General features: G+C 43.2%; 1 protein-coding gene across 1 annotated transcript in view; it reads right to left on the bottom strand.

The window, feature by feature from the left end:
• The window catches only part of agrn (agrin), a gene marked incomplete at both ends in the record, with an annotated part of 198329 nt that overhangs the window by 121154 nt on the left and 52231 nt on the right, over positions 1-24944 (bottom strand). The window contains one exon of the mRNA XM_080534511.1: positions 21478-21498. Coding sequence (XP_080390637.1) covers positions 21478-21498 — 21 coding nt within the window. The remainder of the gene's footprint in view (positions 1-21477; positions 21499-24944) is intronic.

Raw genomic sequence — 24944 nt, 5'->3', positions numbered from 1 at the left:
AACATATGGTAAGGCCAAGACTGTATAATGCGATATACCGTCAGTATCAGTTTCGGAAATTCTGCATAAGAAGCATTGCCACAGAAAGATGCCAAACTAAAACCACCAAGTATTCTTTGCAGGCAACAGTGCATGAGGTTTTTTGTCATTGTGGGTAAGGGGGTACATAAAGCATCAGGTTTGTCACTTGTCTAAATTGCATCATGTGCCTGTTTGTAGCTGTTGTAGCTCACCGCCCTCTCCCCCCCTCTTTCAATCTTCATTATCAAACTGAAGAAATGGAGCTGATAATTATGAGGAGGGGGGTGGACTGGGAGGATTAGAGAGAGAGGACTCTCCTCAGGCAGGCAGTGTACAGTAGTGATGAGTGTGAGTGAGGGGCTGCGAGTGTTTGTAGGTCAGTGTAAATGTTTAATGCTTTATGGTAATGAACCAACGCTCTGGTGTCCCCGGAGAGACACGCCATGCTCTGTGAATCCCCTCCACCAGCCCAAACACACACACAGAAACACACACACACACACACACACTATCAAGTCCCTGCTCATTTTAAAACTGCCCTCTCTGCACGCCAATTAACCAGGCATATGACAAGACAGCCAAAAGTGCCAATTACGCCCATCGACCTCCTCCTCATGCCCCCTCCATCCCTCCATCCTTGGTTCTCCTTCATCCAAACCCCCACAGGTCCTTAATGGATTCCCATGTTACTCTTTTATCCTCATGCCTCTTTTATCCTCATACCTCATTTTTTTCCTTACACAGCCAGCAAGTCATAATAATGTAGCTTTAAAAAGGTCTCCTTAATATTCTATCAGAAAGCGAGAGAGAACATTTTGTTTTGAGTACACTAATCATTTAACCTACAGTATACATAATAATTGAAATAGTCTGATAACAATGTTGCCTTGTTACATTCTCTTCTATTAAGGAATAGGAAAATTGATTAAAAATATGGCATGGGGGGGGGGTCCACTCTTGCTTTCAAGGTTTAGCAAGGATGCAAACGTTGTTGTGTATGTATGTGTTCAATTATATGTGTTCAAGTATCTTATCAATTAGAGAACCATAATCTATTTTGAAATGAGAAATGAGGGTTGCCACGGGGAACAATCACCTCATAAATAAGGTACATAACTAAATAAATCCCAGACCAATTTATCTAATTTGCCTTACAATAGATTATGTATTAATTACAGAGATAATGGAAGAACTCACTTGTGGAAATTAAAATGTAAAACTCAAGATTTCATGAGCCATTTCGAAATGACCCCAAGCGAATCAGGCAAAGCAATTTTTCAAACAAAACACAATTGTTTGGTTTCAGCATTAGCATGCTCACCAACGCGGCAATTTAATTTACATTTAATTAATTATAAAACACAATATGGAACGTTTGAACACAGTATTGCGAACACGTTCTAGCAAAAAATAACGGCTTTTAGATGCTGCCTCCCACCCAACATTATGGGCATAATACCATTAAAGTTAAAGTATTCCATGCTCAAGCACGATCAGAAAGACCATATGTTCCATATCTATCCCCCTGTAATGTCACAAACAAGTAGCGTTTTCGGCGTCTGCGATAGGTCCGCAAAAGATGTGTCAACATCTGAATTCATCACTGTCACTCCGGTAATTGGGACCATAAAATGCAGATCGAGTGGGATGTGACGTCGTTCTTAAAGAAAACACTTGTCATCTTACAGTAGCTCGGCAGCGACACTGTAAATGGGATAATGTCTCATGTTTGGAAGGCAATAACATCCGTTTGCCCCCCGCCATTAGTAAGTGCAGAGCTTTGTATGGAGTGTCGGCATCATTTTCGGCAGGAATAGCTGGGTCAGCCCAAATTGGTGCTCCTAATATACACCCCTGAAAGCCTATAGGTCATTGAGGAGAGGGGAGGGAGGAGGGAAGCAGGAGTTCAGCGGGCAGGACTGGGGAGATGGGGGTGGGGCTGGGGAGTGGTCGTGGATGGTGGGGGAGATGTGGAGTAGTGGAGGTTAGATGACAGAGAAAGGTCTGGCCGTGGTCTTGGGGGATGGATGCTGAATGACTCAGGCATGCTAAGCACTAATGCTAACTGCCCCCCCCCCCCCCCCGCCACCCCCGCCTCACCTCTACACTGCTAATGGAGACCTCACCCCATTTCTCCCAGGGGGGCAGCTGTCCTGGAGAGGAAATGGGGGCCACGTGTGTAATTAGAGGGGGGAGGAGGCACGGGTCTAAGGGGCAAGGGGGGAGGTAGGGGTTACAAAATTCTGGGTTGACAGGGTGGGATGGCCTCTTAATCTGGTGTATGGGGAGAAAAGGGGGGGGGGGGGGGCTGTTCAGTCCACACCAGATGGGGCCCAGCACTTACTGTGCCTCTTGAGGGACACACCCTCCCTCCCCCCCCCCCCCCCCTTGAATATGCAATTGATGCATGGGTGGGTAAAGAGATGATGTTACCACTACCCAGATATCCTGCCGCACGCACTGTCCCCTCTGGCCTACCAGGTTACAATGCTCTGTCTCTGTGCAACATAATAACCCTCTAACTCATCGCTGCACTGCAGAAGATGCTCTAGCACTATCATTAAACATCGGACCGACGCTGGACACTTGGAATATGATCTGTTATCCTTCTCTTTCCTTTGTTTCTGGACTGTGCGATACATTTGCAATGGAAGAGGCCCTGGAGATTGTTGAGGGAATAGTGTGGATTTAGTCTTGGTTCGGTTTCCAGGTCACACCTTAAATGGATTGATAGAGCCTTGGAGAGGAGGGGAATCATCTATTTTCACAGCCAGTGCATTGGCCCCCTCTGGTGGACATGCTCGGACAAGCATTTTGCCTATTTAGCCAGCAACCTCTCACCAATGTCACAAGGAGGACACTTATATTCTGTCATTTTTCACCGCAGAGACTGTAAACACATCCAAGATAGTCAATTGATAGAAACCAGCTTGAAACTTCTAACCCATCTGACATGACGACACACTTGTGAGACCTCCACTTGAAAATAAAGAGAGAGTGGTAAAGAACAAGATGAAGAGAAGGAGGGAAGGAGGGAAGGAGGCAGGAAGGGTGGGAGGGGAGAGAGAGAGAGAGAGATTTTTTTTCACAGTGTTTGCATGGGCTAGTGAGCGTGTGGTCGTGGGTTGATGTGAGAATGCACAGACACATGCCAGCTTCTGACTGAAAACAGACCGGGAGCCAGGGCAGCAGGAATTTAGACAAGAGCGGGCAGAACTCAGGTGTGAGGCCAGCCAGAGGCCTGGCATGGGTCCCTGACACACACACACACACACACACACACACACACACACACACACACACACACCTTGTGAAAGCTTCTCACCACTCCTGTCAGCCGCGCTTACACAAGCATACAGCAACATGTTCTTGAACATAACATTTACACAGTAATCAAACACTCAAAGGTGATTACCCAGTGTGGTTATTTAAGCAGCCATCTTTGATTAAAAAAACCTAATCAAATCTGTTGTTGTTATATTGTAATGTACTGTAACAACAGCCGGTATTACCAAATATGAGCCCTAGGGCAGCGTCAGCTGTCTGACCTTCTCTGAACTGGCTGCCGACTGCGTGCTTAACAATCAAATAAAACACATTACCTGGGCCAAAAAACACTGAACCAAGATGAATCAGGGCTTGGACTAGATACGTTAGAAACTGTGCTGCTGACAACCATCAGATGGCAGTAGACCCACAGAAGAATAGCTCTGTCTCCTCTCATAACCTCACTCACCAAATGTAAGTCTAAGGCTCTGGTTGATGAACAACAAGTCTGCTGTGCTAATACTCCCAAAAGCTTCCTTGCCTTGTCCCCTTTCCTTTGTTACCACTGTTACAGTATGAAATGGACTTAATTAGGTACCATCCAGGTTGCTTCCACCAAACAGCCTATGGGAGTATACCCCTCGTGTCTGCATAAGGAATACAGTACATCTCTGGAGTTTACAGGGATAGGCAAAAGTGAGTGAAGAACTATAATTATATTTGTTGTTATATATATGTTGTTCAAAAGAGCTTTGGGCCATTTGGAATAGCCATATTAGGTGAAGTGAAGCAAGGCGATGTGGGGTGCTGACTCTGTGAAAGCAGGTCAAGGCAAGAACAACAGAGTGCAGTTACAAAACATGCACACTCCGAAATACACACACCCTGGTCTTAAAAAACTGGACCAAAATACAGCCTAGCCCTAGAGGATAGCTAGGCCATAGGCAAAGAGTAGAGGGGAGAGGATGGTGAATATTGGTGATATAGGAAATAGGATTAGGTGATGAGGATGGGGGATAATGGAAGATGGATGTGAGAGGAACAGGGTGAAGGACATACAGAGGAGAGAGCGGGAGTGCATCGGGTAGGAGACTGCTGACGAAGCTGGAGCCCTGGCTCTGTTCCAACCAAGCAGGCAAGAGCACTTGAGCTGGTCTGGCACCTGTGGGCCAAACAAGAGCCTAACAGAGCTTAGGAAGGAAGAGAGAGAGAGAGAGAGAGAGAGAGAGAGAGAGAGAGAGAGAGAGAGAGAGAGAGAGAGAGAGAGAAAGAGAGAAAGAGAGAGAGAGATTGGGCTGTGCTTGAGTGGGAGCAACCAAACTGGCACGTCGGACCCAATAAGGGAAAGACAGACAGAGCAAACACCGTAACGGAATTGAGAGGAGTTCCAAAAGAGCTTGTACGTGTTTTGGTTTGAGGTTGCTACTTTGATAGATGACATACACTTACTGAACACTTTATTAGGAACCCCTGTGGAAATCCATGGACCTAACCTGCCTTGTGTTAACAGTCCAAGCTGGTGGAGGTGGTGTAATGGTGTGGGGAATGTGGCACACCTTGGGACCGTTACTAATCAATTATCGCTTGAATGCCACAGCCTATTTGAGTATCGTTGCTGACCATGTGTATCCCTTCATGGCCACAATGTACTCATCATCTAATGCATCGTTTCTCAACGGGGGCGTTCAGACAACATCGGGGGGCGCTGGAACAAATATTTTTTAAAGGGGGGCGTTGAGGTGTTCTTGGGGGGCGGTCACGCATAAAGTATTTTTCTCATGAAAAACAGCTGTCAGCAGTGTTATTACGGGTACGTTGGTAAATGCACGAACGGTCAGTTCGCTCGGACAAACCGTCTTTTCAAAGGTAGTATGGGTAGATCGCATGGCATTGAACAAAACCCAAAAGGAGAAAAAAATTAAAATAAGTTCGCCTATCGTCCATCCTCACTATGGCTTTTGCCACTTGATTGACGTACAGGTAAGCCAGTCTGCGATCTGATCTTTTCACCTAACACACGGTTCACCACGCATGCGCAGTCAACAGCGCCAACTACAAAATACTAAATACCGGCGAGACTAATTAACTAGTTAGCCTTCCAATTTCTACTATTTACTATATAATACTAAAGAAAGGGTATACAAATGAGTGGGGAAGCTGGACCAAGTAAGAAACTAATAACGTACAACTTCCATCCAGAATGGGAGGAGGACTTTTTTACACGATGTGATATTGGAAGTGCGTCTGTCTGATCTGCAGATCTACGAAGGCTGTTTCTATGATGGCTGTTTCTATGATGGCTGTTTCTATGATGGCTGTTTCGAAGAAGGGAAATGTGGCAAAAGAGCGAAAACGTACGGCTGTAACGATAGCTTCTTATCGCGTCAGTCACGTTCTTGTTAAACACAAGAAGTCATTCTAAGACGGCGAAATTGTGAAAAAAGCGTTTCTCGAGGCTGCAGATTGCCTTTTCGATGACAGATCCACAGTGGCTGATGACACCTTGCAACCAGCTCCTACAGCCCTGACTACTAGAAACTAGCTGCCTCCTCCCAGTGCCAGGTCTCCCACTAAGGTAGAGAAATGCATTTATTTCCTCCTTTCAAACTAGGGAACTACCTGTTTTGTATCTGGTTTACTTTTCTGTTTGTTGGATCAGTAGTTGGCTATGGCACTGCAGACTGGCTGTCAGTGTGTGAGTGAGAAAAATTGAGGTGTGTGTGTGTGTGTGTGTGTGTGTGTGTGTGTGTGTGTGTGTGTGTGTGTGTGTGTGTAAGAGAGAGAGAGAGAGAGAGGGGGAGAGAGGGGGGGAGAGAGAGAGGGAGGGTTTGTGCTATGGCTCCCTATGCAGACTGGCAAATGTGTGTGTGTGTGTGTGTGTATGTGTGTGTGTCTGTGTCTGTGTGTCTGTGTGAATGTGTCTGTGTGTCTGTGTGAATGTGTGTGTGTGTGTGTGTGTGTGTGTGTGTGTGTGTGTGCCTGTGTATACTACTATGTGGGGACTGAGGTCTGACAGCACAACCACGGTGTGGGGACTCGAAATCGGTGTGGGGACCCAAAACGGGTCCCCACACCGATTTTCATTGAATTTGGTAGAAAAAGTGTTGCTGATATGTCTAGTGCAAATATTTCTATGTTTTAAATTTTGACCCACACTGCTACATAAGTCTGAAAAGAGTGCTTAATCAGTGTTTAGAGTGCGCCCCTGGTGGCGAAATCGCCATTTTTTTACTATTTTTTTCACAGAAATGGCAGAAATTTTAACACACATTTAACACTCCTGCAGCCAATCATATGAGCTGCCTGTCTGTCACGTGCACTTTGCATCAAGCACATGATTGGGGGTGGAGACAGGTGTGCAGGTTTGGCTGAAGATCTAATTAGTGGGGACGGAGCACACTTCGTTTCGCGTTGTGCCGTTGGAGAATAATACAAGATTGTGCGCGAGTGTGCGCGCGAGACGAGTGTGTGCGCGCGACGCGAGAGTTTTTGCAGGGTGAAACGCTAGCAAATATACTGGCTGAGTGTTCTGACAGAGAACGCTGGTTAACATTGGTCTTATTATTGTGACTAGAAAGTGTGTGACTATAATTCCATGGTGTAAATAGCAGTGGCGGCTGGTTTTTGGGTGGGGCACAGGTTATGGCACTTGTTTTTATTACCTTTCCATGTTTTACAAAGCAAATTCCTTGTATGTGTGAACGTACTTGGCAATACACTTTTCTGATTCTGATTCTGATGGGGGCATGCTTTTAAAATCTGTACCTATTACAGTATTTCCATAATTTCCTAATTCATATTTCTCCATATTTTAATAACGCAGGGTATTTGCAACATAGCAATTACCAGGAAGTGAATTAAGATATAAGATAATATGGGACCTTTATTGTTAAAACTATACTGAGCACAGTTCCCTCTCGAAAAGGTTAAATATACACCTCGTTCCAAATTATTATGCAAATTATATTTTTTTCAGATTTTCCTAAATAGTCGATGCAAATGACAATCAGTATAATTTTCAAGTCATCAACCGTTAGAGTATAATTCAAATGTTATTGAACAAACCTCCCAATGATAACAGTATTTTTTTTTTTAATAAAAAACTCAAAATGCACTGTTCCAAATTATTATGCACAACAGAGTTTCAAAACATTTTATAGGTTGTAAAGAACAAACAATTGTGATGAATTTAGGGTTAGGAGGTCATATTAGGAGGTCATATTTACTGAAATCAAAAGCTATTTCAAACAAAAACATCTTACAGTTTTTCTCAATTGCTTTGGTGCATTTCTCTGATCAGAATTGAAATTCTCATAACTGTTAGTTCAACCTCCACAACATTTAGTCATTTGTGCACATCATAGTAGCAGTTTCTCATTCCTTCAAACAAATTGCAAATGCTTTTGGACATGCATCAATTGCTGTCATACAATTCTCTGCTGTTTTATAACATTATCATTTGCTTATGTCATGTCAGTCAAAATGAACTATACTTTTGGATGCTTAATAGTCATTCCCTATAAAACTAAGTCCTCATTTCATTGCTTGAGTCATTACATCCAAAAATGTTGAACAAGTTGTCAAAATCTGTCAAGCAAATTGTATACATTTCTTTATCATTTTTCCTGAAAATGTCTCCCAAATTGAACAATTTCTCTCTGTTATTGTTCACTACAGTAATATGGGTTAAAGCCGTATATCTCATGTTTACTGTACATTACTGTAATTTTACTCTGCACCACATAGACAAGACAAGGCAAGACAACCTTGCAGAGGTGGAAAAGGGCCCCTTTTTACTCCACAACAAGAGGAAGCCATGTGTGCAATGGTGATTGCAAACAATGCCATAAGGTTGAGAGAGATACAAAGCGCTGTTATAGAGGATGACAATATCTTTGGGAATATTGAATCCGTTTCAATCGCTACAATTGACTGCTCAGGAGAAATGAAATGCGCATGAAACAATTGTACAATGTGCCATTTGAACGGAACAGCGACAGAGTGAAGGAGATCCGTCACCAGTATGTACAGGTAAAACATTTATGTGTTCTATGCATACTCTAATGTCCAGTGCTGTAAACTGGTTACTTTGTGTAGTGCCATGCAGTACACTTACATGACAATTCATACTGTACAATATGTTGTCCAAAATGAGTTTTTTTCTCTCTCTCTCTATTCTGGGATAAAGTGTGTACTGGAGCTGGAGGCCAGGGAACCGCTGCACACATTCATATACGTTGATGAGGCGTTAATCTGGCAAAAGGTAGAAGGCGTGGCAGAAATCACATTGGACAGAGAGCAACCATTGATGTCCCAGGCCAACGAGGAGGGAATATTACAATGTGTGCAGCCGTCTCAGAAAACGGCGTCCTCACCCATATACCCTGTCTTGGTCCACACAACACAACATCTGCTGACTTTTTTAGACACTCTTTACAGGGACATAATCCCTGAGAATGAGAGGGGTCTAAATGGAGACCATCTGAACAAGTATGTTGTTGTATGGGATAATGTGCGTTTTCACCACTCAGATCTGGTCAGACAGTGGTTTGCAGCACATGAAAGGATGCTGGTGGAATATCTCCCTCCCTACTCGCCATTCCTGAATCCAATAGAGGAGTTTTTCTCTGCCTGGAGGTGGAAGGTATATGACCGGCATCCACATACCCAAATGGCCTTGCTAGCAGAGGGTGGATTCGCCACTCAGGGAGATACTTTCCTCGCTGCATTACCAGGGATGATATTCGCTGTGATGTCGATGAAAATATGTGGCCAGACAGACAGGAACGTCTGGATGTCAATGAATGATTTACAGTATGTTGGATGTTCCAATTCAGTTCCAATATGTACTGCAATATTGTTTACAGTTGTGCACAGCTCTACCCAAAGGGTGTTTCTTATGTTTGTGGTAAACAAGTTTGTATTTTTCTTTTGCACAATGCTGTGAACAAATTAGAATTGCAAAGAGCATATGCAGTAAAAATGTGAAACATAACTATTCAGCGTCTTGTACTCATTTACCTCACTAAATACAGTAATGTGTAACCCACTGTAGATTTCAAATGGCTGTGCAAATAGTGTATAGTACTGTCTTGAGCATTTTCAGGTAGTGTCACCAAGATCTGACTTTTTTGCATTGGAAAACACTTACAGAGTGAACTGTCATAATGAAAACATGACAAAGCCATTTGACTATCTTGTTCATAAACAATGGTGTCAGGACTTTTCATTTTGATGACACTGACACTTTCATTGACATGAATACTTGCTTTTGAGGAATGAACTATCCATTTTGAGCAAGTGACACGCTTTTGCAGGTTAACACCTAGGTTTTGCAGTTTGTACTAATTGTTCTGAGAAATGCACTAACTGTTGTGCAAATGTTAATAGTGATGTGAGAAATGCACCAAAGCGACTGAGAAAAACTGTAACAGGTCAAGTTACATGTTAACATAGGACCCCTTCTTTGATATCACCTTCACAATTCTTGCATCCATTGAACTTGTGAGTTTTTGGACAGTTTCTGCTTGAATTTCTTTGCAGGATGCCAGAATAGCCTCCCAGAGCTGCTGTTTTGATGTGAACTGCCTCCCACCCTCATATATATTTTTGCTTGAGGATGCTCCAAAGGTTCTCAATAGGGTTGAGGTCAGGGGAAGATGGGGGCCACACCATGAGTTTCTCTCCTTTTATGCCTATAGCAGCCAATGACACAGAGGTATTCTGGTGATGTCTCCCCTCCCCCGCCCCAACCTGCAGCTGACCTGGCTGTGACCTTTCAGAGGGCCAAGCAGTATGGCACCAATTCAGTCTGAGAAACAGACCAACAGAAAATCTGCAGCAGTAGTTTTATTAACAGTAGACTGATTTTATTTTAAGTTTATATCATTCTAATAACATACTATTGTGATTTATTTTTTTTTTATCTGTATTTCCTGTTTTTTCACTGTTAAAATATATTGAGCATATAATTGAGCGCTGTTTGGTGATACATTGGGCTAGAGACTAAAGTTCAGGAGGTCGGCAATGTTAAATGAACGGCTGAGGCCTGAGTGTGCTGCTAGCTGTGGAAGGTGCTGTGTGGGGGAGGGGGAGGCGAATAGTGAGTGACTAAATTGAGCGCTGTTTGGTGATACATTGGGCTAGAGACTTGAAATCACGTTTGGCTGAAAGCTGGCATCCCACTGATGGCGTGTGTCTTTTTCTGTTCCCCTGGCTACATAGGAAGTGTCCCTAAAGTTCAGGAGGTCGGCAATGTTAAATGAACGGCTGAGGCCTGAGTGTATTAGTAATAAGTACTATATTTGTAATTTTAAGGAGAGTTCTGTAAATGCGTTAATGTAGTGTACCAAAACTGTGTATTAAAAATGACAACATTCTCAATCATGCAAGCCATATAATGGTTTAAATTATAAAAACATTTAAAACTGTTGTTTTATCTTTAAATAATTACAAAACATAAAGGGATTAAGCAGTTCTACATTTATGAATAATAATTATTCATCTTGTTCCAGAAAACCAGTTATTCCCGTGTGCATTGAATGCAGCAGTAGCTTTGGGGAAAGTTTGGAGGTGCAGGTGGTTAATTGATGTCTCCCCTCCCCCGCCCCAACCTGCAGCTGACCTGGCTGTGACCTTTCAGAGGGCCAAGCAGTATGGAACCAATTCAGTCTGAGAAACAGACCAACAGAAATCTGCAGCAGTAGTTTTATTAACAGTAGACTGATTTTATTTTAAGTTTATATCATTCTAATAACATACTATTGTGATTATTTATTTATTTTTTTAAATCTGTATTTCCTGTTTTTTCACTGTTAAAATATATTGAGCATATAATTGAGTGCTGTTTGGTGATACATTGGGCTAGAGACTTGAAATCACTTTTGGCTGAAAGCTGGCATCCCATTGATGGTGTGTGTCTTTTTCTGTTCCCCTGGCTACATAGGAAGTGTCCCAAAAGTGAGCCTAAAGTTCAGGAGGTCGCTAATGTTAAACGGCTGAGTGGGGAGGGGTAGTGCACAACTAAATTGAGTGCTGTTTGGTGATACATTGGGCTAGAGACCTGAAATCACTTTTGGCTGAAAGCTGGCATCCCACTGATGGTGTGTGTCTTTTTCTGTTCCCCTGGCTACATAGGAAGTGTCCCAAACGTGAGCCTAAAGTTCAGGAGGTCGGCAATGTTAAATGAACAGCAGAGGCCTGTGTGTTGCTATCTGTGGAAGGTGCTGTGTGGGGGAGGGGTAGGCGAATAGTGATTGGTTCTCAGTTAACAAGCAGGCCCAGGAATGCACAAAATGCATCCATTTTCCAAAAGCTACTGGCTTAATATGCTCCATCACAGTTTGATGACTTTTCAGGGTTTGACTTTTACAAAGGATATTGTATGTATTTATTTTAACCCTTTTAAGAGTATTGTCATATATGGTGAGATTACAATTATATGAACTCCAACTGCAAGTCTCACAGTGCTAAAGTTAACAAAAAGCATATCATAAACATTCTGGTTATTTTATTTTAGTAAAAAAATCGCTCTCTGCATGGCTGACATGGTGGGAGAGAAGCTAAGAGAAATTCTCGATTATGGACATGAGTGCGCCAGCACGGCACGGGTCCCACCGTGAGCCGGTCATGAAGGAAGGTTAATTGAACAGAGCGAGGCAGATTTCAGCAGAACAGAAACTTAACTGTGTGGGGGAGGGGTGCAAATCAGTGCTCTGTCTGCATAGTGCACAACTAAATTGAGCGCTGTTTGGTGATACATTGGGATAGAGACTTGAAATCACTTTTGGCTGAAAGCTGGCATCCCACTGATGGCGTGTGTCTTTTTCTGTTCACCTGGCTACATAGGAAGTGTCCCAAAAGTGAGCCTAAAGTTCAGGAGGTCGGCAATGTAATGTCAATGGAGGCCTATCCCCAATAAGTTAAACCCTGTTTGGCCATACAATGGACTAGAGACTTGAAAACAATTTTGTCTGAAAGCTGGCATCCCACTGATGGTGTGTGTCTTTTTCTGTTCCCCTGGCTACATAGGAAGTGTCCCAAAAGTGAGCCTAAAGTTCAGGAGGTCGGCAATGTTAAATGAACAGCAGAGGCCTGTGTGTTGCTGTCTGTGGAAGGTGCTGTGTGGGGGAGGGGGAGGCGAATAGTGATTGGTTCTCAGTTAACTAGCAGGCCCAGGAATGCACAAAATGCATCCATTTTCCAAAAGCTACTGGCTTAATATGCTCCATCACAGTTTGATGACTTTTCAGGGTTTGACTTTTACAAAGGATATTGTATGTATTTATTTTAACCCTTTTAAGAGTATTGTCATATATGGTGAGATTACAATTATATGAACTCCAACTGCAAGTCTCACAGTGCTAAAGTTAACAAAAAGCATATCATAAACATTCTGGTTATTTTATTTTAGTAAAAAAATCGCTCTCTGCATGGCTGACATGGTGGGAGAGAAGCTAAGAGAAATTCTCGATTATGGACATGAGTGCGCCAGCACGGCACGGGTCCCACCGTGAGCCAGTCATGAAGGAAGGTTAACCCTCCGGTTGTGTTCATGTTTGCCCCCCCATCCTTGGTGTTCCCGGTCTAATTAGACCGGTCTGATTAACTGCTTCATATCTCCAAAACTACATGGTCAGATTTGCTAAATTTGGTACCTGGTGAAAGCTGAGACCTGTTAGATGTTAAAAAATGAACATAGATATGACCAAATTACTGTAATGTGACTAAATACACAGTAGAAATTGAATATTTCATTTCCGTTTTTGAGAATTTCAAATAAGAAGGCCAGTTACACCCTGAAACTCTATATATCTCTGCCAAACAAAACATTGGATCAGTTCTTCAACATCTCAACATATACTGTGCAAAATATTTGATGAGACATAAACAATGTAGACTATTGGTTAACCTGAATAACTGGATGGGCATATAAGCACGGGAAAGAGAAGGGTTCCCATAACAAACACCTGTTTCGTTTGATACATTTCAGTGTTTGTTATGGGAACCCTTCTCTTTCCCGTGCTTATGTGTCCATCAGAACCATACCTTCCAGAGTTATGGGAACCCTTCTCTTTCACCCCAGGTGAACCACACCTTCCAGACTAAACAATGTTTAGTCTGGAAGGTCTGGTTCGGATGGGCAAATAAGCACGGGAAAGAGAAGGGTTCCCATAACAAACACCTAATTGTTTAGTTTGAAATGTGTCAAACTTTATATATGAGGTATTTGAACAGGTCTGATACATCCTGGAATGTTGTAGCTTGTTACAACTTGTGTTATCCATTAATTTCCTATGGCGGTCATTTTTGACCGGGAACACCACCGATGTTACAAAGTTGACTAAAACCTCAAAATTCAATGCCAGTGGTTAGTCAGCAATTTTATATGTTCAAATGCCTAGTGTGGAGGATATCATAAGGCCTTGAGGCAATCAAATGTAAAACACAATATTTATGATTGATGAAAGTTGCTCTCGGTCAGATTTGACAGGGAACACAACCGGAGGGTTAATTGAACAGAGCGAGGCAGATTTCAGCAGAACAGAAACTTAACTGTGTGGGGGAGGGGTGCAAATCAGTGCTCTGTCTGCATAGTGCACAACTAAATTGAGCGCTGTTTGGTGATACATTGGGCTAGAGACTTGAAATCACTTTTGGCTGAAAGCTGGCATCCCACTGATGGCGTGTGTCTTTTTCTGTTCACCTGGCTACATAGGAAGTGTCCCAAAAGTGAGCCTAAAGTTCAGGAGGTCGGCAATGTAATGTCAATGGAGGCCTATCCCCAATAAGTTAAACCCTGTTTGGCCATACAATGGACTAGAGACTTGAAAACAATTTTGTCTAAAAGCTGGCATCCCACTGATGGTGTGTGTCTTTTTCTGTTCCCCTGGCTACATAGGAAGTGTCCCAAAAGTGAGCCTAAAGTTCAGGAGGTCGGCAATGTTAAATGAACAGCAGAGGCCTGTGTGTTGCTGTCTGTGGAAGGTGCTGTGTGGGGGAGGGGGAGGCGAATAGTGATTGGTTCTCAGTTAACTAGCAGGCCCAGGAATGCACAAAATGCATCCATTTTCCAAAAGCTACTGGCTTAATATGCTCCATCACAGTTTGATGACTTTTCAGGGTTTGACTTTTACAAAGGATATTGTATGTATTTATTTTAACCTTAAAGTTCAGGAGGTCGGCAATGTTAAATGAACGGCTGAGGCCTGAGTGTGCTGCTAGCTGTGGAAGGTGCTGTGTGGGGGAGGGGGAGGCGAATAGTGAGTGACTAAATTGAGCGCTGTTTGGTGATACATTGGGCTAGAGAGTATTGAGTTACATGCTAAGCTGTATCAGTGCTAACTAGAGTACTGAGTTACATGCTAAGCTGTATCAGTGCTAACTAGAGTACTGAGTTACATGCTAAGCTGTATCAGTGCTAACTAGAGTACTGAGTTACATGCTAAGCTGTATCAGTGCTAACTAGTGTATTGAGTTACATGCTAAGCTGTATCAGTGCTAACTAGAGTACTGAGTTACATGCTAAGCTGTATCAGTGCTAACTAGAGTACTGAGTTACATGCTAAGCTGTATCAGTGCTAACTAGAGTATTGAGTTACATGCTAAGCTGTATCAGTGCTAACTAGAGTACTGAGTTACATGCTAAGCTGTATCAGTGCTAACTACTGTACTGAGTTATATGCTAAGCTGTATCAGTGCTAACTAGAGTACTGAGTTACATGCTAAGCTGTAACCCGAGTTAACAATAACTATACAATTATAGTGACAATAACAACAATAACAACAATAACATAGTGACAATAACTCACTATGTCAACCCGAGTGCGCTCCCGGGAGATTAAACAAACGCACCCAAAGTCTTCAAGGGTTCAGGGCTTGGATAAGGGCTCCATTTGGGATTCAACCAAAGTGTGTTAAGGTGTTCCCCAGAAAGATGGTAACATCTGAAAGTGTGTTAAGGTGTTCCCCAGAAAGATGGTAACATCTGAAAGTGTGTTATGGTGTCCCCAGAAAGATGGTAACATCTGAAAGTGTGTTATGGTGTCCCCAGAAAGATAGTAACATCTGAAAGTGTGTTATGGTGTCCCCAGAAAGATGGTAACATCTGAAAGTGTGTTATGGTGTCCCCAGAAAGATGGTAACATCTGAAAGTGTGTTATGGTGTCCCCGGAAAGATAGTAATATCTGAAAGTGTGTTATGGTGTCCCCAGAAAGATAGTAATATCTGAAAGTGTGTTATGGTGTCCCCAGAAAGATAGCAACCTGAGACTCCCCACATGGGTGGAAGAAGTCATGTCTTGAAAAAAGTATTGAATATTGCTAATTTGAAGTGAGATTCTGGTTCCTGAATTTTTTCTGATCATGCCTGATTTTTCTCAGTGCTGTACGGTGTCTAGAAAGGGGTGTCCCCACACGGGAGGTCCTAGTCATATTGTCCCACAATGTAGCATAAACAAGTATGTGTGTGTGTGTGTGTGTGTGTGTGTGTGTGTGTGTGTGTGTGTGTGTGTGTGTGTGTGTGAGTGAGAATAGCAAAGAGGGAGGGTTCGTGATGGTCTTCTCCTGTGTGGCTGTGTGACAGAGAGAGAGAAAGTGTATTGTACTATGCAGGCTGGGAACTGTGTGTGTGTGTGTGTGTGTGTGTGTGTGTGTGTGTGTGTGTGTGTGTGTGTGTGTGTTTGTAGTACGTGCGTGTATGTTTGCGATGTTGAAACTAGACTGGTAGATCTTGGCAGACTGGCTACTTGAAAAGTAGATCTTGGTTCAAAAAAGTGTGGGCACCCCTGCCTTATACCATACCACCGTACCAGAACATCACAGCAGGAACAACCTATCTCAAAAAAGCGATCGTATTGTAACCAGTCCGGAAAGCTCTCTGTCGCTTACCAATAATCAAACCTAGAGAAATCAGCTACGAATGTCCCCTCCCCTCGCAGGTTCATTACAGTATATTACATAAATGTATTACTGTTAAGTGTTGTTGTGGATGTTATCCCTAGTGCCATTCTGAGGTTAGCATTGCGATGTGTTCGTCTTAACGTTCACAAACTAAAATATACGATCGCTTTTTTGTGATATGTTGCTCCTCTTGTGATGTCCTGGAAACGAACACATAAGCACTCCGAACAGCTGTCAGCGTCTTTTGTTGCTATAGGAAACCACTACTCTGTCTGCTTGCGATTGATCAGCTGTCAGCAGTGTTATTACGGGTACGTTCGTAAATGCACGAACGGTCAGTTCGCTCGGGCAAAACCGTGTTTTCAGTCAGAGCACCCATCTCTGAGCGCTCCCAGAGCGCAGAGCTCTGAACTTTGGAACTTTGTTATGTTTTGATATGAGAAATTCGAACTAAGTGGTCAGTTTATGAAAATAATACCATAGAATACTAAATAAAATATTTAAATAATAGCCCCCTAGCGTTTGCCGCCATATTGTGACACCACCCCCTCCCCAAAGTCCAATCAAAAATGAATAAATATTAGCATCATAAAACAGCAATTTGGCGAAATGCAACACCAGCACACTTAAAAAACAAACAATGTTAGTTGTAATATACAGTTTTGTAGCCTACTGTTTGTTCTGCACCGGACATGTGTGAAATCGCTGCTGTGTTATTGTTGTTCTGTGATATAACACAGAATATTACCGTAGTCAACATTAATATTCAGGGAAGAAAATAAGCCTACTTTTTTTGATGGGGGGGGCGGTAAGAGACCTGGATAATGGACAGGGGGGCGCTGGCCCAAAAAAGGTTGAGAACCACTGATCTAATGGCTACTTCCAGCATGATAATGCACCATGTAACAAAGCAAAAGTCGTCTCAAACTGGTTTCATGAACATGACTATGAGTTCAGTGTTCTTCAGTGGCCTTCTCAGTCACCGGATCTGAATCCAATAAAACACATTTGGGATGTGGTAGAACAGGAGATTCACAGCTTGTAAGAGCATCTGAAAAATCTGCAGAAATTGTGTGATGCATGCAATCATGTCATCATGGACTAGAATCTCAAAGGAATATTTCCAACATGGGAATGGAATCAACAAAGAATTGAGGCTGTTTTGAGGGTAAAGGGAAGCCCTACCTAGTATTACAATAGTGTTCCTAAAGTGCTTGGTGAGTGTACATTCATATACAGTGTATTGTATGGGCTTTGTAAACAGTATTGTAATAGTCGTAAGTATGTTCATGGTATGATATCACTTTGCAATGTTTGTTGGTTTGCTTATTAGGATCCCCATTAGCTAATGCCATGACATTAGCTAGTCTTCCTGGGGTCCGACACAAAAATCATATTTTGACAATTGTCAACATTATATACATACACACAATTGTAAACATTGTATACATACATACATCATAATAACAAAAGAGTTCATTGTATTAAGTGCTATTTTATTGTTTTCTTGAAAGTACATTTAGAATTAGTTTTACTAACATGCTTGGGTAAAGAGTTCCATCCTGTAATAGCTCTGTAAATTACAGTAGATTTTAGTAGATTTGTCCTCGGTCTAGGTGGTAAGAGATATCTTGAAATGGCCTGTCTGGTCAGATAGTTATTTTCATTTCTGATATACACTACTTGGTCAGAAAAGTACTGTGGTTTCTTGTTATTTATGACATTTCTGAAGAAGATCAGAAGACTGGATTGTAATCTAACTTCTACAGGAAGCCATACAAGATCTCTATGCATTTCTAAAACATTTGTGTGCATTGTACAGTGGAGAGCTAATCTAGCATCTTTGTTTTGAGCAATTTTGAGTTTTCTTAGCTCTTTCTTAGCTGCAGATGACCAAATGACTGGACAGTACTCAAGGTGTGACAAAACTAAAGCTTGAATCACTTGGTTCAGACTCAGAGTATTTGATGTTACATACTTAGAACATTTCCTTGTTACGGCAATGCTCTTACCCATTTTAGTTGCAATATTATGTTCAGTCCATGTAAGTTTAGCATCCAGCACAATGCCAAGTAGTTTTTTTTTTTTACTTGTTCTACTGGCTTTCCACCAATGATAAGCTTAGTTGAGGATTAGTGACCAGCATGTCTATGACCCAAACACCATACATTTTGTTTTAGAGATATTCAGCACTAGTTTGTTGTTACTAACCCACTGAGACTCTGTTCTGAGCTCAGCGCTCAGTACATCAGTTAGCTCTTGATATGTTAATGCTGCACTGTACATAGTGGAATCATCAGCATACATAACCACTCTTGCTTGACTGATGGGAGACCATTTGTAAATAAATAATATAGGAGAGGTCCTAAGCAACTGCCCTGAGGAACCCCACATTGTAACCCCACATTGTCACACAAAATCACGTTCCAGGAGAACTATAATATATATACTCCCCACCAAACAGTCATGAAGCTCATCATAATTAACAGTAACATGAAGAGATACTGAATGCTACTATGTGTGTTTTAGTAGACTTGCACTGAGAGGCCACATCAGTCAGCAGTGGTAGGGAAAGACAGGACAGGAGTGGCTCCTCAGACCATCAGAGGTCCTGACGTACCACCCAACCACAGCTAACCACAAGCGGCCCCCAGTGCTTCCTCTCCATGCTAAACATATGCCGCGGCAGCATCTGCTCTCTCTCACTCTCACACAAACACACGCTGAACTGAACACGTACACACACACATACTGTACTGCACAAACACAAGCATGAGTTCAGATGCATCGATCCTGTGTTTGTGTGTGTGTGTGCTTATGTACGCACAAACACAAGCACACACAGACGCATGCATGCACGCACACACGCACACTCGCACACACACACACACACACACACACACACACACACACACACACACACACACACACTGCAACAGGGTTTTTCTTGAAGTAGGCTGAGCACAGAGCCACACACAAGTATGTCCAGCACATTCTCTTTGATACGTGACCTCATTCCCATCCACCCCCATGACCAGACTTCTATGGCACGCCAAAGATGACAGGAGGCCCCTGGTGCTCATCTCTATGGTCTGTTAGTCTGCTAGCGTGCTAATCACAGGAAGAGTGTTTGCTGAGATGGGGTCGGCCTGGCCTCACTGCAGGGATGTTATCTCGTAGGGAGGCTGATAAATGGAGACCAAGGCCAAAGTCTTGGGATGTTCGGGGGCTAATGCTGACGTTAAAGGAAGAGGGAGGAGGCAAAACAACCAGGGGGAGAGGACAGGGAAGGATTTTGTGATGGATAGTCAGGGACTACTAGGTCATATTGGGCCGCCGCACCTAAAATGGTAAGCCTGCCTATGTTTCCTCCGAGTGTTCTACAGGAAAGGAGGGAGTTTGAAATGGCTTGATTCTTTACTTGGCAAAAGTTTCAACTGAAATGGCATTAACATTTCACATGAGCACGTTTTGTAACTGCATTTACTTGCGGATTTTCAGTGGTCAAAAACACAACAGCAGTGTGACCAATTATGTTCGCGCAAACTAGAAAGAAAGAGAAACATCAAGCCATTTAGGGTTATTGGTGAGTGTACCACAGTCCTTTGCACAAATCCTCCATGACCTTCACTGCTTCTGTGTTACGCTATTTACTAGTGCCTGTGACCAGATAACATGTCATACAAGAGTTATGTTGTTTCTGCTTGTATGGGCACAAAACACAACATCTTTTGTTTCGTAATTATCAGACTGATACGAGGAACAAACCATTCATTGTACTGTACCTACAACAAAGTTACAACTAGCATTTATAAAAAGGTCAAACTGTACAGAAAACTGTTAAATGGGCTAGGGAATGAGGGCTGGGGGCTGGGGGCTGGGGGCTGGGCCTAGTGGATAGTCACTTTAACCTGGTACTTGAATAGATAAACTCTCAACTCAGCTGCCAAATAATTGCACTGCCTTGTGTTTGAAATTCACATTAAAAGCCACTAATGGAGTTTTGACCCATGCGAGAGTGGGACCACTGAAGCAGACGAGAGGAACAAGAGATTTCACATTGTCCTCCACATTTCCATCTTGCTTCTCAGAGGAGAAACTGCAGCAGACCCAGTGTCCCCTGATACAAAGCAGACCTACACAACATGCAATCTCCCCCAGCATGCATTATTAATGGTGCCGCTTTGAAATGGCCAAATTACCTGGGTCTAAGTTGCTAGGGGAAAATAGAGGGACAATACGGTCCGTCAGTGACCAGCCCCTGTGCACTTCATACCAGAATGTTCCATTTATGTTCTATCAACCTCTGCCATGTTTTCTTTTACACAGTGTTCCACCATAGAATGCAGGTTAATAGAACACAAAGCCAATCAGTGGATGAGTGAAATGCCTCTCTCCTCTCCCTAGAAAATAAGCTAGAGAGTGGATGAGGTATGAGAGGGTGATAATGAAGGATCCCAATCATTAAGGAAGCCTTTTAAGTCACCATGTTTATGTCATCCTGAGCTGCCATTATTTAGGCAAAGACATCTCACCGGCCTCCTACTCCAAAGGAAAAGCTAGCAAGACAACATGCTTTTTCTATTGGCTAAGTGTACAGTATGGTTATGTGGGAGCACTGTGCTGCACTTTCCTGCAGGTGGTTGATTGTCTCTGGATGGGGAGAACGGCTAGCTTGTGCAACAGCTAATGAGCTCCCCAGGGAAACACTGGGGAAAACATGAGTGAGAAGCCTGAATGGGTCACAGTTCGTTTAAGAAGCAGCGAAGCCTCATAACCACACCATCTATGACCTCGGTGTCCCAGATGCACAACATTCTGCTGCACAACCCATTTGGCAAAACCGGGACTTGCCATCTCTTTATTTTGCATAAATGGCAGATTTGTGTGTGTGTGTGTGTGTGTGCGTGTGTGTGTGGAGAAAAGCTGATCTTTCACAGACTCATTAATGGTCATTTTCAATTAGGCCCTGGTCCATTTAAAAGAGATTGAGTGCCTTTGACACTCTCTGCCTCTCTCAGCTACCTTTGGAACAAACACTTTCCTTGGGGGAGCAAGTGCTGTGAGTATGACTGGGAACTAGGACAGAGGAAATTGTCTGTCCTTTCCAGGTCCTTTCCATGTCTTAAAAAAAATCATCGCTTTCACAAGACCATGTGCTTAAGAGTGTGTATAAAGAGGTTTTCTGTTCCTAAAGGCATGTGAAGGTTGGTGTGACCTGTGAATTCGTTGCTTGTCAGGGAAGAAGACAACAGCCAGTAGAGAAAGGTTGACAAAAGCGGTGCTTACCTGCAATTATCATTCTATGATCTTCAGAAGGCAAGCACAAGAACAAAAGGAGAAGAAGAGAAGACAGATAGAATCGGTTAGTGATGGTTAGATTCAAACACAGACACCATTCCAGAAACTGTGGAAGAGGGTGAATGACGACTATGGGATGGATTGACTGAGTGACAGATGGAGACAGAGAGGGCACAGGGAGGAGGAAACGCATGAGGATGATGGACAACCATAACATACCCATTGGAAGTAAACAGCCCTGTGTCACCAAATGGAAATGAGAATGTCAAACTCTGGAGATGTGAATGAACGTATCTGCACTGGGAGCAAAAATAGAGTGAAAACATCCTTTTCAGCTTGATTCTAAAAACCAAGCTAGTACATACTAGAGGAAAACATGTCAACAGAGAGAGTGATTGAACCATGCCATGAACAAAGTCTGCTGAGACAACTTTTTTCCCCAAGAGAGGACAAGGACGGGGTAATGAAATCAACGTGCTGGAGCCATGTCACATTATGTGGGCAGTACATCTGGCCACACGCACACACACACGCACGCACACGCACACACACACACACACACACACACACACACACACACACCCACACACACACACACAGTCTGCCTGATGCAGATTGAGGGTGACCGATACCGTCGGGGAGCATCAGAGCTCATCCATAAAACATGGGGGACTGGTGAGGCGGTATTTACCGGGGAATAACAGAGTGGGAAACCACACCGCTCCTTCATGTGTTATTCACAAACCACCGCCGGGCTAACCAGGAAGTTACCAATGTAGCCTGATTCATTGTGACATAGCCCACTCATGCCACATTCACTGTAGACTGGCTGGTTTGCCCTAGCCTTATAACTTAGCGCCAGGAGGTTTTCCTAACCATGTTAACTGACAGGAAAAACTCCAGGCTATTGTACCGTAGTCCCTACTTATCTCCGTTTTGTCCTAAGATACTGGCCCCCGCATCCCTCCCACTTTCTCTATGTCCCTCTTTTCCTATGTTTGCCATTATCCTTCATTATTCCAGACCTGGAGTCTATGGGATTGGAAAAGGCCTATTATCCAGAGTCGGGAGCTTAGAGGACTTATAAGTGGCGATTTATACAGAGTGAAAAAGAGAATGTGTGTCTCTGGGCCGGCCCGGGCGTTCCCAGATCACTTAGGCTAATGTGATTAGGACGGGGAGTTCATTTGCCTCAAAGTACTGCAGCTTTAAATGATTCATGTGGGGTGACTCAAGGGGAGAGGGATGTGGTCACAGGACTCTGAGACACACAGACACAGACAGACAGACACACACACACACACACACACACACACAGACACAGACACACAGACACAGACAGACAGACACAGACAGACAGACACACACACACAGACACAGACAGACAGACACACACACACACACACACACACAGACACAGACACACAGACACAGACAGACAGACACAGACAGACAGACACACACACACAGACACAGACAGACAGACACACACACACACACACACACACACACAGACGCAGACACAGACACAGACACAGACACAGACACAGACACACTCTTACTCAGTTACTTGTTCACCTAATTACTTACTAACTTCCAGCAAAGATCACCTCAATATCACGTCAAGATCACCTCTTTAATTTATATGACAATTTCGAGCCTTGCATTTACTTTCCCAGAGTAACATATTGTAGCTTGGTGACTACATGTATCTACTATGCCTATAACATGTATCTACTATGCCTATAACATGTATCTACTAAGACTATAACATGCTTATCTCAACCAGTCAACTTCTTCATTTGAACCAGTCTGCTCCAATTTACCAGGAAAAAAGTATGTGGCTTTCCAGACAGTGTGTGTGAAATTGAGGGTGACAGAGGCATTTATAAGTTCTTCAAGAATCAATGGCTATATATCTTTAATTTTAGTCAAAACATCCCGGATCGCCCATCTTAGTCTTTAAGTTGAGGAAAACTATTTGAGCATAAAATCTATGCATAATAATGATTTACTCATGTGTGTAGGACCCAGATGTGATTAGTATTTTCACACTTCAGATGTGGCATAGGTCTGTAGAAGTCACAGGATTTGTGTGTGTGTGTGTGGGGGGGGGGGGGCTAACCCCAGAGGGAACAAAGTGCTCATTGACTTCATGGGGGGGTGGGGGGGACTCTTTGTGACTAACGCTCAGCTGTATGACTCCGCTCAGTTCCTACCCCCCTGCACACGGTGCCCCTTCGGCAGGAATTCCGACCAAAAAGGAGAGATTCAATGTGCTCCCCCTCTCCTCTTTTTTACACTTTCAATTACCTCCTCCGTTTTCACATTGGTACAGCCTCTTGGGGGGGCTCTAAGTGTTTGGAGAGGAAGCACTTAATGGCAAACACTGAGACAGGTTCTTTTAGTGAGCTGGTTGTAGGTTTGAGCAAGACAGGTCGTTCCCGAGAGGTCTGTGTGTCCTTGGTTTGAGGACTGTCAGATGAAAGCAACTTTCTTGCCTCATAAGGTACATCCTGTCAATTCCTGAGTGCACTGAAATATCAAAATCCACCATCTGATTCTGTCACACCCGCTTATGAAAACTCACGGCCATAAGAAAACAAATAGTTGCTGCTCTCTGTGTATCCAAGGCTTTAAAAGACCCTGAAGACACTGTCAGGCGTCTTTAAATAAAGCCAACCAATACTAGACATCATGTGATTGGGACAAAAGAGGCCTTTCATATCCTAGAAGCAAAGGGAAGTAAAACCTTGAAAACATGGATTTGTATTGGAGACTCCAGGTCAGCCACAGACATAGAGGCAGGGAGGGGGGAATTCTAAGGGACTTGGACAATCTACTGCACTTTCTCACACACAGGACCTAGAGGGTTGTAAAAAGGTCCCATCAGTTTCCAGCTGTGAGGTGTGTATACACCCCTCTCTATTCCCTACCACTTGAATAAACAGAAGTTGAGAAATGGGCTGATGGGAAGGAGAGGGTCCTTTTTGCACTTGTTTACCTCATTCAGCAGATCTCTCCTTCCAATGTGTTTTACTTGCATGGCCTCAGGGAACTTCCTGAGACAATAGTTTGAGGAAAAAGCAAAAGCAAAGCTGTCCCTTATCTTTATCACAGAGGCTTCGGTTCAGCTGCCAGACATGAAGACTCAGTCCAACACAATTCTCCCCACATGCTGCTCCCATTTGTTTTGGGTTTTTGGGTGGGTGGGGTGGCTTAATCTCCGACCATCAACCATTGAGGTCTTGTATTGAGAGTCATTTGCATATGTCACACCCAAGCACCATAATTATATGATAGAAGATGGAAATGTAAAAAGCATTCCTCTCGCTCAAACTGCCTCCTTTCACAATGGCGCAATTTCACGCAGTGCAGCTCCTCATCTCCGCTCGGAGCTGGGCTGTCTTGTTTCATTTTGTGTGAGGGACTAGATTAAACACTTCATCACATGC

The sequence above is a fragment of the Nansenia antarctica genome (assembly GCF_963989245.1).
Source record: "Nansenia antarctica genome assembly, chromosome: 6".
Classification (NCBI taxonomy): Eukaryota; Metazoa; Chordata; class Actinopteri; order Argentiniformes; family Microstomatidae; genus Nansenia; species Nansenia antarctica.
Note: the sequence above shows the minus strand (reverse complement) of the source record. Positions and strands in the feature narration are given on the sequence as shown.